At 43.9% G+C, this 12,251-nt stretch overlaps 1 protein-coding gene across 6 annotated transcripts in view; it reads left to right on the top strand.

The window, feature by feature from the left end:
* RANBP10 (RAN binding protein 10) overlaps positions 1 to 12,251 on the top strand; it is a 75,108-nt gene that overhangs the window by 45,739 nt on the left and 17,118 nt on the right. For all 6 annotated transcript variants that reach the window (XM_035543384.2, XM_035543383.2, XM_035543382.2 and 3 more), the window contains exon 5: positions 7,327 to 7,349. In XM_035543384.2, the coding sequence (XP_035399277.1) occupies positions 7,327 to 7,349 (23 nt within the window). The remainder of the gene's footprint in view (positions 1 to 7,326; positions 7,350 to 12,251) is intronic.

Here is a 12,251-nt window from a genome sequence, read left to right as displayed (position 1 = left end):
CCTAAAATATCTTTACTTTGGATGACATATTCTCCACCCTGGATAAATTCTTGTATTTTTTTTTGTCGCATAAGACATGCAGTAAATTTTGAGAACTTCATCTCACTTTCTGCACTGAAATTCATTTTGGTTTGGCAGGGGGCAAGCAGTCCTTTCCTTTGCTTCTCCTTGCTGTATCAATTATACTTTGTTGAATTCATGGTGAAGAAGCTGGTAGAAAAACACCCCCATGAGAACAGCTATCAGAACAGAAGTTGTTTGAGTGACTGGCTGAGCTGAAGAAAAGAGTGGGACTGGAGCGCAGTGTGTGCCTAGAGAGTGCATAATTTCTGGTGGTGAGCTCTTGGTGAGAAAAGTGCTGGGCTCCCTGCTGCAAGAGAGAGATTGAGCTATTGGATAGGGTCCAGCTAAAAGCCACCAAGATGCTGAAAGGACCGGAGCATCTCTGCTATGAGGATGGGCCGAGAGAGCTGGGACTGCTCAGCCTGGAGAAGAGGAGGCTTGGGGAGATCTCATCAACGTCTGTAAATACCTGAAGGGAGGTGAAGGGAGGACAGAGTCCGGCTATTTCCAATGGTGCCCAGTGCCAGCACAAGAAGCAATGGGCACAAACTGGAGCACAGAACGCTCCCTGTGAACATCAGGAAGCACTTCAGTGCTGTGCAGGTGATGGAGTGCTGGCACAGGCTGCCCAGAAGTTGTTGAGTTCTCATCCTTGGAGATCTTCAGAAGCTGTCTGGACTTGGTCCTGGGCACAGGCTCTGGGTGGCCCTGCTGGAGCAGAGGGGTTGGACCAGATGGATCCAGAGGTCCCTGCTGACCTCAACCAGTCTGCGATTCTGTGGAAGCAGCAGGCTATCTTAGAGTTACAACAGAGATATGTATCTGAGGTGTGGGGCTGTTCCCCCTCAATCTCCGGAAGAATCCCTCCTGTGAGGCAGACTGAGAAAGGCCTAGTGCTCATGCAAACATAACTTCTTTCAGAAAATTGTTTTCAATTTTCCTCTGATTTCATACCAACTATTTGTTGATTTTTAGGGGATGATTGCCTAGAAATTAGGCTTGTTGCTTCCCAGAAGCATTCTAGATTGAGTCTGTAGCATTGCATTCAGCAGCTGGTCCTGATGCTTTGCGACAGATTGAGGTCTCCGTCCCTGAATGGAAGAAAAATTCTCTGAGCATCCTTTGCGACTTGTTTTTAACATTCTGATACTAGGAATGGAGCCCTGATCAGAAGCCTGCTGGGCAGTTGCTCAGAGTTAAGAATGTTTCTTTAGGAATATGATTTGGCTTCTTTTTTGAATTAATAGCTATTTATTGGCCAGACTGTGCGTACTGCTGGGGTGACTTCTAGTGAAGACTTCGGGCTTCCTACCTAGTGAGACCAGTCACTAGTGTGATGAGGAGTCGTTTGTAGTCTGTAGGTATTAATTCATTGCCTGGATTTCTAATAGCTGGGTTATTCTAAATTTAACTCATAATCTGTGGGTATTGCCCTCATCAGTCCTCCACTGTGAAGACAAGTAGAGCTGTGAAAGCAACCGCTGATGATGTAGGACAGGGGCTGTTGCTTAGGAATGAGATGAGTTCACCATGCAACAATGATTACAGTGCTGAAGTAGTTAAAAAGATTTCACAAAATCTCTCCCTTTGGTTACTGCTCTTGATTTTTAGTGTGCATTTACTCAGAAGTAGCATGGTGGCTAGTGCTGTGCATCTCTGGCTGTCACCTTTACGTGGGTGGATGGTTTTCCAGCTTCACCATTTTTCAGTTTGACAAGTGGTGTGACTTTCCTTCAGAATGAAACCGTAACTGTCAAGAAGAGGGCAGTTCTGCTATTTATTTAACGAATACAAATTTATTCACTGGAAAATTAATTCCTTTTACGTAGCAGGAATCTGCGGGGTAGAAAGGGAGGTGGCTGAAATGTCGTTGCTTGCTCTGTCCTCCATTCTCTTCACACGGTCACGTCCTGTCGTGGTGTCTGGGCAGATGAAGTCAAATGAAGAGAACAGTTCAATAACTTTTGTATCACATTTCCTTGCTACAGCCTTCTGATTCTTTGCCTCATGTCCTGCTCATAGATTTGTTTTGTTTGGGATGTTTTCAGGTCTTTGCAGCAGTGAAATTGCCTCATCTTCCTTTCTTGATTTTTAGTGCTCCTTTTTGTTCAGATTTTTTTTTCGTGCATGGAAAGCTTGTATTTTCATTCAGTGATCCCTTGGAGCCCAGCTTCCCCCAACTGTGAACGATGCCACTAGGAAGAAACAGGAAAGGAAGGGAATTAAATTGCACCATGCCTGGAGAACTTCGGTACATTATAGACATTGCTGTTCCTTGGGTCTCCTCCTCTTGGGCTGTTCAGATGTACCAGTACAAGACCTGATACTTATGAGAAAATGATAAGTAGGAGAATCTCCTGAGCTTTCACAACTGGCTCATGCATATACCAGCTCCTCTTCCAGCTGTGGCGGCATAATGGTTGTATTAGAGAGGCGAGGTGATGTGGTCGGCAGAGACAGTGATTGAAGTGCTAGGGGGTAGCGGACCATCAGTCCTTGCCCTGACCCCAGCAAAAGCTGCTGGAACACTTTACTGTCTTTTACAAAATTGGAATGAAAACCTCAGCCAGGAAGACTGTTAATAAAGTCCACTGGTTTTGCTACTGATAAAGAAACACGGCATTCAAGAGAAGGGCTTCCTGTTGAATGCTGAGAAGTGTGTCTGAGCCCCGCAAGGCCACAGAGACCAGTTCATGGGCACTGAGCAGACACATGTGAGAGAGAGGGGTGAGGTGGGTGTCAGCAGGGGAACCAAGACCAGAAGGAGACAGGAGCAATGATTTATTTGAAAGTCAGTACCCTTTTGCTCTGGCATAAGTGTCTCCATGAAGATCGTGAACATTTAATGATATTTAATGCTAACCTGAGAAATCTCATTTGTGTGTTGTGCAAACCCAAGAATTACCAGGAAGGAGATGGAAGTGCTTTTTGCTGATGTTCCCTGACTCAACATCTTCAGCTGCTGAAGCTGTATCTCTCTCCTCTTAGAAAATTAGGTCATTGTGTAATGCTGTTTGTGTAATGCTGCTGCAGATATCAAATATATTCATGAGACTAATCAGCCCCTTTTAGATTACAGTTAGCTTGACAGCAGGTTTCAGGGCATTTTACACCTTCAGGCGTTTTAATTTTTCTCCTTTTCACCTATTATTTAGATATCCCCTCACATTGTTTTCCTTGCAGTTTTCTCCTGTTGCTTAACTGTAATCTTCTATTGTCTCCATACTTTTCCATTTAATCAGGTCTATCAAGAGCACTGTGTAGGAACACGTTCTAAATTGGCCATTCCAAATTCTGGATGTTTTGGTTGGAGCTAAGTCTTGAAATTTCTTTGGAGACATCACATGAAAGCTGTTTGACATTGGATATACTCTTAATTCTCTGTTCTGGAAAACATCTAGAATATCTTCTGGCTGATGATTAAATGCTTTTGACAAATTCTGAGCAGAGTCCTGGCAATAAAAAAGATGATGTGATATGGCTGGAAGGGTGAATTAGGAGAGAAAGAGGGAGAACTGTGGGGCTCCAGACATTAAGCAGAGAGTCTTGGATGCAGGAAATAATGAAGGAATGATGTAGTGACTGCTACAGGTCTCTGTGATTATGTGGAGGAGTTCGCTCAGGGACTAAGGTATGAGTGTTTCAGATCTCAGACTTTAACAGCAGACAGAGGAAAATGGACCAGCAAGGCTATAAAAAGAGTATGCAACCCTCTGAAGTCCCGGCATAGAAAACGTCCTGTGGTCTGTCTGAGTTCGAGTGCAGGTGCTTGGAAAGACCAAGTTACCCATTTTGTCACCAGTCTGGAGATTAACAGGAGCATCGGGGAAAATGAAGAAATCTGTCAGAGACCCACAGATGTCCTTCCCAGCTTTCCCAGTTTAGCAGGTTTGTCCTGAAACCCTCAAATCAAGTTTTCATAGAGCAAGGGCATTGTGAGGTTTAAAACAAGACTTTATAGATGATCCAAATTTGAACCAAAAGGAAAATACCAAATGCAGTTACAGCCTGGTTTCTCTGTAAAAACGGTTTTTCTCCCAAGTGCCTTGACTGAATGGTAGCTGTTTTCCAGGAGTGTGTAGAGCTATGTGAGTTTAATAGTGCTTCTCAGCAACAACTTGTAGAAGTATCTGAATATTTCATGGGTTGATATTTCTCAGTCTACCCTTCAAGATGCCTGTTTTGCTGAATGTGTTGTCGCGTATTGCAGTTCGCAGCAATGCATTCTCTGAGTTGAGATTACCTAAACAGAAGCTGAAAGAGTACCCTGCCATCTACTAAGTGGAGCATTGGTACTGATCACCCAAATGTGTGTTGTCTTGTGCAATTTGAATTCTGAAGTGTATTCTGAAGAAAGTGGCCAACTGTGAGGCAGACAGGATGATGGTTGCAGGGTGGAGGGCACAGCTTGGCTAGATGACCTGTAAGCAGGTTGTGTGCATGGGGGTACATGTTTGTTAGTCATTGAAAGGTGAAAGTCCTCTGATGAGATGGCAGGTGAAAGTGTTGATCAGACTAGCCCTCAGCACTGAACCGTCATTTAAAGTGCATGCCTTTTTATCACTGTCTTGATGATAAGGTTAACGTTGTAGATTTACAGGACAGGCTCTTCACACATTTGCTCCTGACTTCTTAAACTGTCCAGTTCTTATGTTTTTGAATTTCTGATGTTATTTTAATTTGGATCCAGGCTTTGGAGGTGCTGCAGAGAGTGCAGTTTCAAATTCAGCTGCCTAGTTAGAGCTGTGATTCTTCTGCTTTCTGCTGTTGACTTCGTTGGATGCAAGTACCTAGCGGCATGGGTTCAGGATGAACTGTCTAAGCAGACATGCTTGTGCAACAGATCTAGATCTGTACACATAAAGCATTTTATTGGTCTTAGTTTCATAACAGGGCACTAAACATATAAATGCCTAAATTTAAAGGCCTTTAAATAATAAATAAATAATACCTTTATTTATAGAATCATAGAGCAGTTTACATTGGGAGGGATCTCTGGAAGTCAAGCATTAGCCTCCCTGCTGACAGCAGGGCCTACTAGGTCAGGTTACTCAGAAACTTGTCAAGTTCTGGATATCCCCAGGGAGCTTTTCTGGTCCTGTGATTCAGTGTTTGACCGCCTTCATGCTGATTCCCCTCAGCCCAGCTAATATCTAATCAGAATTTGCCGTGTTGCAACATGTCTTTGTTTCCTCCTGTCTCTTGTCACCACGCATCCTTGAGAAGGGTCTGGCTCTGTCTGTTCAGTACCCTCCCATTAGGCAGCTGCAAGTTTCTTTCCTGATGCTCTTAAGTCTGAACACTTCTTCCTTTCACCTCTCTTCAACTTATTGGCTTCTGCTGGACTCACTCTTCTGGTGGAAGGGCTCTTCAGTTGCTTTTGCTGAGCTTCGTGAGGTTTGTGCTGGATCTTTTCTCCAGCCTGTTGAGGTCCTTCTGAACAGCAGTATGCCCTCCAGCGTATTGCCCATGCTCCTGTTTAGTAATTTCTGTGAACCTGCTGAGAGTGCACACCCTCCCATCGTCCAGGTCGGCAGAGTAGATGTTAAACTGTGTTGGCCGTAGCATCGATCCCTGCAGGACAGTGCTTGGACTTTGTGTGATCACAACCCTTCAATCCTGACGGTCCAGCTGATTTTCTGCCCATGTTACATTCCATTCACAAGTCGTATGTTTGCCCATGCACTGGATGCAGCTGCACAAGTTTTCTTGGCAAGGCTGGGCCACCTTTAGCTCTGAGTGATGCCGGAGAGCAGAGGAGGGGACTTCCAATGAGGAGGTTAGCCTCGTTCTTTTTAAAGGGTAGAAGTAAACTTTGATCTAGCTAAGCAAAACAAGTGTGAAGCTTATGCCTGTGGTGCTGAGCATGTTGAAAACAGGTTTAGGGCAGGACATGCACAATGTGCAGAACAATAAGTGGACAGACAAAGTGACGGGATGTGACGAATAGTTGCTACATGGATTTCTCAGCCAGGTATTCAACATCACTTGTACACCGATCCATAATTTTTGTGTGGTTTGCAGAGAGGATACTCAGCAGACAAAATCCGAGCTGCCGTGATGTTAGTTAAACATTATTGGCTATTTATTTAGTCAAAATCCTTTTTTTTTCCTGAGCATTCAACTTCAGATCTGTGCTGTTTCAAATGGTAGTTGTTTTGTACATTGACTCCTAAACTTGTTTTAAATTACCATTTCAGGCTCATCTGGTAACATTACCTTGCAGCTTTTGGTTTTGTGGTTGAACACATGATATGTCCATGTAAAATAGCTGTAACATTAAAAACAGAATGGTGCTCTATTGCTTCTGTGCAGGCTATAGTGCATTTCAGTGCAGTGCAGAAGGGACTGGGGCAGGGCTGAGAGGTGGAACGTGTGTTAGAATTGGACATGCTGGTGTCGAGACCGAAGGCTGGTCTTCCCCGTCTGACTGGGGATGGAAAGCGGGGAGGGACTGAGGATTCTAGATTGACTCCTGAAATGTTACCATAAAACATTAATCAAGCTCAGCCTGATAAGGTGAGCAGTGCATTGCAATAGCGTCCCATTCTTTCTTGATAGTGACTGTTGGGCCTCTCTGTCCTCTCTGCAATTGATATTTAGTCCATCAGAAACAGCTCCTGCTGCGAGCAGCTATGATTTCTAGTAGGTTTTGCTTGGTATCTCCTTTCTCATATGCCAAATTAAATAAAAAGGGAAACCGTACACTTTTTTCCGTCATCTGTACTTGGAACTGTAACAGCATCATGGAGGATGAAGCTGTTCTTTGCACAGTATTTCTCAGGTGCTGGAGGCTGCAACTTGCTCCTGTTGCAAGGACGTTCCCCAACTGCAATGCAAAGTGTTGAATATTCATTCCTGTCTGGCTGGTGAGAAGAAGCAGCTATAGCCTAAACCAAGGCAAAGTGACAGTAAAGCTCTGTTTCTAAACCCAAAGTAAGTCTGGAAAACTAACTAACTAACTAACTCCTTCAGAGTAACAGAAGGAGAAGCAAAGAAAAGAGGAGCTGCTTTTTGGGAAATTAAATTGTAAGAAGAGATGTCTGAAAAATTAGGCTTGTCCATGAACATTTCTCCAGAGTCAAAACCTTGCAGAGGAGTGGGTTGGGGAGGGAAGTTATTTCTAAATATGACAGGTGGTGAAACGCAAGGTCCGAGCTGGGGTTTATTGAGATGTAGTAAATTTTTGTAGCATGTTATGGATGTAGTCAAGCAGGGAAAAAATCCTTTGTCTTTTTAATTCTAATATTTTTCCCCCCACAGGTATAGCCTTTACAGACCTCCCTGTAAGTACACCTATTTTCAGTATTTTAACTAAGGATGCAAACAGAAGGGAGGGGGAAGAGTGTGGGGGTGTGAATTTTTTTTGTTTGTTTTGTTTTGATACCCTGTTAAAAAATGGTAACACACAGTACTAAATGATGTGGATGCTTCCTTTTCTGAAACTTCATAGTTCTGTGGCTAGGATGTGGGCCACTGACACGCTTCCTCTGATCCCTCACCAGCTCTAAGAATAAGGTGCTCCTTCTCCTGGAATTAAAGCCTGGATTCAGACTCTGTTACAGGTCACTGTCTTCCAAACACAGCATTGATTGTGGGGAGTATATGTGTAAAGTCACTGGGTGGCCTCTCGTGTTCTGCCCTCAGAGGGCACAGAAATGCCTGATGATGTTGTTATTCCCAGCCTCTCCTGCTCTCGTCCAAATCTTGCAGCTGTGGAGTCGTTTCAAAGGTGGTGGTTAGGGAAGGCTATCGCTGGGCTCATTGCACAAGCTTTTGACAAGCCTCCTCCCGTGATCAGTACCCAGCATGTGGAATTGCTGGAAGAATATATTTAGCATGCCTTCGGGGTTGATAGCTATTCTTCTGATTCACCAGCACCGATGCTGAGTTCCCCTTGAGTGCGGTGATGCCAGCTGAGTTAATGTAGGCAATAACGTGCAGTCACCTCTTCCCAAAGCACAGCTTTCTCTGTGGCTAGTGGGTCAGGAACAAAAAGAGTGGTTCATTTGGCTAGACTGTTTCTCTTCCTGAAATGAGAGCGGTCTTCATGCTGGAATAGACAGATAATTGCTATTTAGCCTCTCATCAGCCAAAAATAGCTATCAAACCAAAACACACACGCAGTTGTTTCGTCCTACACAGCTGAAGTGTTGCTGTAGCCCTTCACAGTACAGAGTTGGCAGGTTGATATTACCTGTCTTGCTTACTGTAAGTTGCTTCTTTTTAATCCAGGAGCGCACAGCAGGCTGATTTATAAATTTAATGTGCACTTGTGCCTAGCGTTGAGTCTCTTTTACAGAGAGGGAGTAGACAGCTGGGGAAGATGCACGGGAGCAGAACAGGCAGCAGGGCTCTTGCAGCAGCGAGGTCTGGCAGTGCTGCTGAGGCTGAACCCAAAACGCTCCTGAGCCCAGGGCATCCCTCCATCCTGCTGTTCCTTCAAGCTTGTTTGTCTATGTCCTGCGCCAAGATGATTTTGTTTTAATGTTAAACTGGAGGAAGATCTGGTCAGGTTGGTGTGGGGATCAGCTATTCAAATAGCTTACGGCAGTTTCCAGTGGCTAAATGGTATCTCTGTGCCTTTTACTAGCCAGAGTTTGCTGAGTTGTTTTCTGTGGCTTCTGGTTTTTACAGCAGCAGCTAATCTGTGACACTTTTTCTGGGCCAGAAAGGAGAACAGTGAATGCTCTATAGGCCTCCTACTGTTGGGAATTACCCTCTACAAGATAATTTCTCTTTAAAAAGAGAGGCAAAAGCTTGACTGGTTATTTCACCCCTTGACTGTGGATGCAAGCAATGGCAGGAGACTTCGGCATGTTTCTCTCCATATTCTAAATGGCTCAACTGCTATGTTGTCAAATTCACCTTAAGGATGCCTGCACCTGACTTCCATCATTCCCACCCTCCTTCTGTAGCATCCTTGCCTTGAATCACTTCCTTCTTCCCTCACTCTTTTAGATGCCTGTGTATTCCGTATCCTGTTCTGGCCTTTTTGGTTCTCTCAGTCCATTGTTTCTTGGCTTCTTTTCCAGACAATTAAGGTTACTGCCCTTTCCTAAAGAAGGGAACCCCAGACCCAAGAGAGACTTTTGATTTAAATATACCAACTATTGCCAGAGAAGCCTTGCAGTAGTAGGGAATGTGAAGTTGATATAACTTGAAAGTGATATTTTGTCATTTATTACAGCATTATGTTCCTGGCAGAAACACAATATGCATTCATTTTAACATAAAGAAGAGAACACATACATCACGTGAAAGACGTAATTTTTTCTTCACCTGCTAAAACCGCAGTCGGAAAATTTAACTGCACATGGGAATGGAGACAGTGGTCTTCCCTGACTCACCCTTTAAGTTCTCTAATTTGAACAGCTGACATCCAATTTTTGGTTCTGCCTCTGTTACATACCCAGTTACTGAAATCCCCCTGGTAGGGGCTGTAATTTGAAAGCTTTTTCTTCCATTATAGCCTGTGTAATGTTGGAGCTCACTGGTGGCACATATCAATGAGAAGGTTGGCCAGTTAAGCCCTGTTGCTTTTCCACCTTTTGAGCTTAAATAATTTCTAGAGTGATTCTGTTGACGTCGCAGTGAGGCTACGCAAGGAATTAATTTGACCCTTCGAAGCATTACCAAGCTAGTAATCGTATCCTTGAAGTGCAAGTTGCAAAATTTCCCTTTCAAGTGATGAAGACAATGTTTTGCAGTATTTGCAATAGTAGGAGGTTGAAATGGGTACTTGTAATGGAAAACCACACTTTCTTGTGATAATTCGCACACACAGTGAAGCGTAATTGCTTCAGGTTGTTCTGTGTTTCAGTTCCCCCTGCAGACTGTTTACGTTTGTACAAATGTACATGGGTGGAAAAAGAAACCTCACGGGCTGAAGATAACACAAAAATAACTGCTTGGAAATAGAAGTGAAGATCCCACAGAGGGAGTTTTCCCATCTTTCACCAATTCAAATCAACGCTTAGGCCTACATGTGCCATTTATGCAAGCCCAGGTTTATCCTGCCTGGCAGTTTGCTGAAACTGCTATGTGACAAGAGTAGGAAATGTGAAAAAGCAGAATGTGGAAGTGCTGAGAGCAGGGCCACAAAGTGAGGAGGAGGTTAAAAATCCAAATAAAAAAAAAAAAAACAAAGACAAACTGGGGGGTAGGAGCACCTAGGCATTGACATCAGGAGGATGAGGTGGTGAAAAGTCATTGGGAAAGTGTGCCTGAAGAACTTGGCAGGAGGAGCACCCACCTAGTTAGTGGGCTCTAGGATGATGTCTCCCTGTGTCTGGCAGGGTGCTGGGGGTATGTGTACTTGCCTACAGTTGCTGCACAGAGAGGACACATCCTACATGTGAAAAATGGAATTTTAACTCTGAGATGATTTGAGACTAGTTGGGGGTAGGCAGCTTCCCCTCAAAGATTAGCATACCCCAAAGTAGCTGAAAAATAGGTGATATGTTCTAGTTTGGGGTTTTTGTCTTTTAACTTCTCAGTACTCTGGGGATCTGACTCCTGGCTTTGGAGGTCCTTGGGTTCATAACATCAGAATTCTAGTAAGTCTAAAATACGGATTGTGGAGAAGATCTGATCCCTCATTAGAGATATTTCCTTGGTACCTAGGTTTGAAAGAGGAGAGACTGACTTAAAAAAGGACATTTTCCTCAAGTAGCTCCTCCTTTATCGTGCTGCCTTTTTCCTTGCACACCTGTAACATAGCAATTTCCTTGGTGTGAAAATGTGAAAGGAAGAGGTGTGCTGAGTCAGCAGTGATGCAGTCATCCTGATTTCTGATGTCAGTTCCCAGCCTGCATTTACAGATTCATTTTTTTCCTTTGATATTTGAGAGTCCAGAAAGGTACAGTACCAGCCACACACCTCTGAGTAGATCCTCATTATTACTGGAGCTGCCATTACGCCTTTGCTGCTCCATGATGTGGTAATACTGAGAGAGTTCATGTGGGCTAATATGCATGGCTACTTCTTCACCATCTTATTACTGCAACCCACAAAATAATGGAATCGTAGAAGAATTTAGACTGGAAGGAACTTCTGGAGATAATTTAGGCTAACTTCCTGCTCTGTGACCAGCAGCTTTCAAAGCTAGAACAAGTTGCTCAGAACCTTATCCAGTTAAGTTTTGAAAATCTCCAAGGATAGAGATGCTGCAGTCTCTCTGGGAACCTGCTCTAGTCCTTGGTCATCCTCAAAAGAAGAATTTCTTCCATATGTCCCATCAAAACTTCCCTGGTTGCAGCTTGTACCTATTGCCTCTTGTTTTTTCACTGAGCAACTCTGAGAAGAATCTGTTTTCATCTTTTTTATCACCTCCCTTTTGGGAGTGGAAGACTTACAGTTAGATTTTCCTTTTTGCCTTCTCTTCTCCAAGCTAAATAAATCCAGTTCCCTCAGCCTCTCATTGTGTGCCATGCACTCCAGCCCTCTGACCATGTTAGCAGAACTCTGCTGGACCCAAACCCATTTGTGAGTCTCTTCTTGCTCTGGGGACATGGATGTGGAGGGGGGAACTGGGTGCAATATTCACACCAGTGAAAGAGAGAGGTAATCACTTCCCACAGCACGCTGTCTCCATTGTTGCTAATGTGATTAGGATTCCACTGATTTACACCTCGTAACAATCTTAATATCTGTAGCAAAAAGTAAAATCCACCACTTCAGTACGTCTCAAGGGGAGATCAATTACATTACCAATGTATTAGGTCTCTGTAATAGAATTCGCTGAATACGTTTTCCAGATAATTGTAGGAAAGCCCATGCCTCTTGACATAGAGGAGAGAACCATCCTAGCTTTCTTCAGAATGGTGGTCCAACCACCAGCAGTAGTACTTGCTCATTTGTCCTGGAGCGAGCAGCGTGCTCCTCCTGACATCAGATGCAGGTTCAGTCATGAGCCAGACACCACAAACGGGCACCTTCCAGACTTCAGTTTCACTACATGCTTCAGTGCATCTCTGCGCCTTGCCTATTGTCCAGTTTCTAGCTGTAGCAGTCTTCAGTGTGTTAGAGCAAAGTGAAAAAAAAAAACACCAAATAGTTCATGGGTGCCATGAGATTTCTTCTTAAACGCTGCAGGCCATCTGCAGATGCTCTGAAGTAGAGGATTAATGAAGCTTACTTGTGTTGCAAACAGAAAAGTAATTTGTGCTGTAGAAAAGTAACATTAC

The sequence above is a fragment of the Cygnus atratus genome, chromosome 12 (genome assembly GCF_013377495.2).
Source record: "Cygnus atratus isolate AKBS03 ecotype Queensland, Australia chromosome 12, CAtr_DNAZoo_HiC_assembly, whole genome shotgun sequence".
NCBI lineage: Eukaryota > Metazoa > Chordata > Aves > Anseriformes > Anatidae > Cygnus > Cygnus atratus.
The sequence above is the reverse complement of the archived record's forward strand: the minus strand, read 5'-3'. Positions and strand labels throughout refer to the sequence as shown.